Genomic DNA, 6,000 nt, shown 5'->3' with positions numbered 1-6,000 from the left:
CACAAGTCCTCTCCTCTTTATTCTTGCCGCAGGTTGTGGCGACGATTTTCTCCGCCATACTTGTGGCACCACCGTAACTGAGGTGTGGCGCATCCAAATAAATGCATTCCTATAGCTGGGACGCAGGCAGTATTTAGAAACACAGCATTCATGGATGAACAAGCTATCAGAGGTGCTCCAACTCCAACAAGCATGTAAATGTGATGCATCTCTTCTTTGGAACCAGATACCTTGTTTCATGTAGGGTATCTCTATTTAACCTTTTAGAGCCAAATTTAAGGTTTATATAACAAAATCATCCTCCAATGGCCTCTATCCAACATCCTATTGTTGACAACCAAAATTGTCCATTTTGTTAAGTTGTCAAAATGTAGAATGAACTTCATTGTGTTCCTTTCCTCTGGTCTGAGATGGTAAAAAAAAAATGGAACGTCCAATTTAGAGTTCGGACGAAGAAATTACGTCCTGGAAAAATGCTCCAACGTTAGATGTTCTAACCTATATCAGAATTGCTGACGTACATCAGAACTTCCGAGAAACCTAAAAAATTCTTGTTGGGTTCCAAGGTTCATCCTACATCAGAACTTCCGATGAACCTAAAAAAACAACCTGTTTAGATCCAGCCTTTTGGATTCCAATCCTACTTGCAAAAAGAGTACTTCCTGTTCAATGTCTCATTTAGTATGATCTAGGTTCTTTCATAAATGTTTCACATCCAAAATCTCGTTGAAAATATTTTTCAGTGAAACATAATCACTTACTAGAATAGTTTGGCTACATGCTCATCCAAAATTTTCCTTAACTAGACTAAGTGAGAAACATCTTTTGAGGTGATTCTATCTTAGGTTAAAATGAGGAATGTTTCAAGGTGATTTAGGATCAAGCAATATTTGGTAACAATTTAGAATAATCCACCAGAATCAGAAACATGTCACCTGTTTCACATATGCGAATGTGACATTGAGGGCATATGCTAGATGGGGCTAAAAATTAGCTCATATTACATATAATTGGCTAGCTAGTTAGCTAACAACTAGTTGAAGACTTATCTAAAAAAAATTAGCTCATCTATTAGTCCTCATATTTGGATGCACCAGAGCTAATTTTGACTATTTTTTAGCTAGCTCACAATTAGCCCTCGTATCCAAATAGACCCTTGTTAGTGCACCAGTCTACAGGGACATTTCACCTGTTTGACAATTAGCATCTCACAATGGAGACTCTTACCACTTTCTCGGCAGCGAGTGGGTGGATGGAAGAAATTTTCCTCAAGATCCATTTTCCATTCATGTTGTTGAATTTCATCGCTGCATGCAACAGCAACACAGTATTCTAACGGACTCAAATCTAAGGAACATGCAGATTAAGAACACATTATTATGGAACCTTCCAAGGGCAAATTAAGAACACATTGCTCATTGCATTTTCATACTTGTAACATGTGTCGGTGTCATTCATAAAACACTGATTTAGAGGGGGAAAAAACTGAAGTACATTGGTTGTCTGCCGTCCCCTCAAAAGCTAAATATATTGCTCAACCATTCATCACTTCGATTACCAAGGATCCAAGCAATTGGAGTAAAATACTAGACCTCATCGAACTTGATCTTTTTCGCTGATGGTTGAATGCTCCCTATCTGTACAAACAAGAACACAGCGGACTGTTTATAAGAATAAGAAATATACAACGAGGAAGATAGGTGTCCAGACCGATAAAAAATGATCACAAACTACCAAAAATTGGGATCACAGTGCTGTTTAGAGAGTGAACTAACGAACTACTGAAAATAGACAAACATCAGAACTGGACCGGTAATCCTATTTTTATTTGCAATTTATATGAGAAAATTGAAACATCAACAGGCGACAAACATCATAATGTTGGACAGATAGCAAATAATGTGACGACAAAGCACTTTCACGTGCCCTGTTTTGGATTTTAAGACTTATTAAGATTTCCAACCCCAATTCACGCACAATTATTCAGAACTCCAAACCAACAGGTCCTATAGTCACACTTCATCTTGTTGTCAAGGGAAGAGATCCATTATGAGATTACAATGCCATCCAGTCATTCTAAAAAGTGCTACTGTTGCTAATAACTAAGTCAACCTACTACTTAAGACCCTGTTTCATGAGTGAAAACCAACAATACACAAGAACACAATTCCATTTGCATAATAAATTTGCATCTACCATATTCTCATAGTTAATATTAGAAAAAAAATTCCTTAACAACCTTTCTTACATAGTATTTGAAAGTCCAAGGCAAAACTAGAACCTACATACCCATATCTTCAATTGGCAAAAATTAATAAATGGCAGATTGTAGCATTGTTATGATATGTACAACTAAAACAAGCTTGTGCAAAAGTTATCCTAACCGTTATCAATGCTGTAACTTGTAAGGGCTACAGGTCCTGTTTGGAAAGGTAGTTTTGAGATCTAGATCCCATGGATTTAGTATAAAGCTGAACTAAATACTAAAATTTCCTAGACCAAGCCTTCCCTTCCAACAGGCCTTTAATTACTATGTTAATTGTCAAGTGAGTAGCAACACAGTAAAATAAACAGTGCTTTATCACTGATCTTCACACAATACTCAAAAGCAGGAAAGCATCAATTTTAGCCCAGATCGGCGGCACTTTTGCAGCAACGGCTACTCAGTTTCTACAGTAGCCGCTGGGGTGCTGCTGCAGCAGCTGCAGCAATCAGTTCACATCGCTGAATTTGTATTTGTGATCAAGAGATGACATTAAATAAACTGAAAGCAGCAAAAGGTTTACTTACAAGAGCTGGACACTCGTAGTCAATACCAGCTGCCTTGATTCTTTTGCGACGCTTTTCATCCCGCTTTAAAATTCCTTTAACCATCTTTTTGTGCTCTTCTACAGTCTTATCCTGGTAACAACATAATTATTCAGTACAATGCACATATTAAGCTACAATTGTAGTTAGCACTTAGCAATAGATTACCTTATTGTGTCTCTTCCGTTCGATTGCAACTCGATCAATAGGTATAAATCCCCGTCGCACCCCTTTCCATCTGAACAGAATTGATAAGGCATGGAAATTGCAAATCAGAAGAATTTCAATCCCATTCTAAACAAAAACCAAAAAACAGACAGCATGACAAGATCACAAATATAAGTCCATTATGTTTAGGACACAACAGTCAACAGGGTCTCCAATCCAATATGACACTTTGATTAGCAATATCTTAAACATATATTGTCTTATTAACTGCAAAGTATTTTCGTAAAGAATTTGGTAATGCACTAATGCAAATCTAGTGCTAAGTGTATAAATTTTTAGGTATTGACAGTCGCATATTAAAAAATTAACTCGCGACAAACCAGGATGGACTTATATTTGTGATCAGAGGAAGTACATCAATAAAGTATAAATGATATGCAATTATATTTCTGTACATACTACTGCTAAAGTGCTAAGTTCCATATCAAGCAAGCACATAAAAAGAACAAGGATACAGGAAGACTGTTTCTTAAAATGTCAGATTATGTCCTCATCTAAAACTTTATGCCCCCAAGTTCTGGTTTTTTATTTGAAGTTGCAGTTCCATCATCCAAGCCAAACATACACACCCATTCAATGCAAATACATAACCACAACTTTACAACTCAGGCACCTAGTTGATTGGTGCACAAAGTCATACATGCAAAGAGTAAGAAACTTCAGCCGTATTTTTCTTAAGATAACTAAAACCTATTTACACTGATCATTATCATTTCAACCAACTATATGTTTTAGTATTTGTCTTAGAAGTCTATGTTAAGTTTTAATTTCAAGAGACATATGTGCTTTCTGAAGGGCGGGCCTGGTGCAAGCGGTAGAGTCTTACCGCCTGTGACCGGAAGGTCCCGGGTTCGAGTCGCGGTCTCCTCGCATTGCACAGGCGAGGGTAAGGCTTGCCACTGACACCCTTCCCCAGACCCCGCACAGAGCGGGAGCTCTCTGCACTGGGTACGCCCTTTTTTTAGACATATGTAAAAAAAAAAGGGCGTACCCAGTGCAGAGAGCTCCCGCTCTGTGCGGGGTCCGGGGAAGGGTGTCAGTGGCGAGCCTTACCCTCGCTTGTGCAATGCGAGGAGACCGCGACTCGAACCCGGGACCTTCCGGTCACAGGCGGTAAGACTCTACCCGCTTGCACCAGGCCCGCCCTTCTTTTTTAGACATATGTGCTTTCTGAAAAGTTAAAAGTCACTTCCCATAACCAATGTCACATCAGGTGCATTTCTGCCCATGTCTTCACACACCACAAGCTTATCTGAGTGATTAAAACCCAGACTACATGGAAAATCAATTCTACTTCTCTCCTATTATAAAGATAAGTGCAAAAACAAACAGAATCAAGTAGTCAAATCTAATAGGCACTTAGAGAGGCTTACAATTTAGGATGAACTTTCTCCGGCGGAACAAGTGAAACTTGCAAGGTGTGCTCAAACAAGAGATAGTTATTCATCTCATCAGCTACAATCTTTGCCACCTGTTACACCAAAGCACAAGACTAAAGTTGTAAGCAACCAGCAAATAGCATACATTTGCTGCAATGAGATCTGAAATAAAGTTCTTACAACAGGGCTCTCAAACTCAATGAATCCATAGTGCTTGGACTTTCCTGTCTGAAAATATCATGAAACCATAAGTTCACCAAAAAAAAATAGCATAGAAGTCATGGCATGTGCAATACTACACATACCTTGCGGTTCCGGGCAATCCTAAGCCTCTTTATATCCCCAAACTGCTTAAAGAACCCTGCAAAAATAGCAGCAGCAAGAAAAGAGTGCATCAGCACGACGACTTTAATGTCCCATTAATGTTTCACCGTCACTGGAAGGAAACATACCTTGCATCTCGTCCTCGTAGAAGCCATGGGGGATATGCCCTATGTAGACGACTGTGGCGGTGTTCTCGGGCTCTTCAGGCTGCTGCACCTTCCGCAGCTTCTTCCCGGAGCCTCCTTCCAATGGCTGCACCAAGCGCAAGACGCCACAGCAACACCAAGGATTAGCCAAAAAAAAGGAGCTTATTTCTCCCATCCCACGGAAACCAAGGAGTGGTGTGGGAGAGCCACGCACCAGGAAGTCCTTGCCCTCGCCGGCGCGCGGTGCCGCGGTACGGCGCGCGAGCACCCGCTTCTGGTTCCTCTTCTTATCTCGCATCCCCATCTCGCCGGACCCTCCTCCTCTCTACCTACTCCCCTGCGCAGTCCTGCGGGACGCCACCGTTCCGGAGAGACAGCGAGGGAGATAATCAGAGCAACGCGGGAGGAACTAAAGGAGGGTCAAATGGAACGGAGAGATTCGGTGGGCTTCCCGTACCTGTACACCGAGCTCGTCAGGCGCGGCGGAGGCGAGAGGCGCGCTGGCGTCTGAACTGGAGGCGACGCGGCAGGGAGAGACGAGGCGAGGAGCCGTCACGGGGATGGCCAAACGAAGGAGAGGGGTTAGGGTTTGCGGGGCGCGTTCCGCTGCGAGGGAAGTACTGGTGGACCTGCGGCGGAAGTCTTGGGCCGCGGCCGAATATGAGAGAGATGTATGGGCCGTTTGCTTATTTCATTAGAACGTTGACAGGGTATGCGGTCGTTGGGCCTTGAGTCAAGTTGGTTGTGGTTAGTTGGGCCTTTTCAGCTCTTCCTCTGTTTTTTAAGTTGCGCCAAAAGATGAGCGAGAGAAAGCTTACGATTGATTTTGATAATTAAATATGCTCCCTGTGTCCTCAAAAAAATTTGTCCAGATTCAAAACTAGAAATGCAATTTTTTGAGACAGAGGGGTACTCTCCTTGTCTTTATGGACAGTTCGTCTCAATTCAATCAGCATGGACTAGTACAACCCGCTAGGCCACTATAGACCAGCATAGAGTTGTAGCTATGAAGACAGTATGTTTCTCTCCTTTCTCTCATTTCTTTCTCCTCAAGAATATAGAGGAAATGGAAGTGCCCCATTGCTTGTGGTGCAGTAGTAGAGGCTTAAAGGTGT

The 6,000-nt window shown here is 41.6% G+C and overlaps 1 protein-coding gene across 1 annotated transcript; it reads right to left on the bottom strand.

Moving 5' to 3' along the window:
* Nucleotides 1-1,394: 1,394 nt before the first annotated feature.
* LOC136459893 (uncharacterized) lies at nucleotides 1,395-5,499 on the bottom strand. The gene is made up of 9 exons (XM_066459745.1): nucleotides 5,343-5,499; nucleotides 5,100-5,232; nucleotides 4,868-4,991; nucleotides 4,721-4,776; nucleotides 4,596-4,643; nucleotides 4,410-4,507; nucleotides 2,977-3,046; nucleotides 2,791-2,901; nucleotides 1,395-1,637 (listed from the first exon to the last, which is right to left on the bottom strand). Exons 2-9 carry the CDS (start codon nucleotides 5,187-5,189, stop codon nucleotides 1,587-1,589), a joined length of 648 nt encoding a protein of 215 aa, XP_066315842.1. The 5' UTR covers nucleotides 5,190-5,232; nucleotides 5,343-5,499; the 3' UTR covers nucleotides 1,395-1,586.
* Nucleotides 5,500-6,000: the final 501 nt, after the last annotated feature.

This window comes from Miscanthus floridulus, chromosome 6 (genome assembly GCF_019320115.1).
Source record: "Miscanthus floridulus cultivar M001 chromosome 6, ASM1932011v1, whole genome shotgun sequence".
NCBI classification, from domain to species: domain Eukaryota; kingdom Viridiplantae; phylum Streptophyta; class Magnoliopsida; order Poales; family Poaceae; genus Miscanthus; species Miscanthus floridulus.
This window is presented reverse-complemented; position numbering and strand designations above follow the sequence as displayed.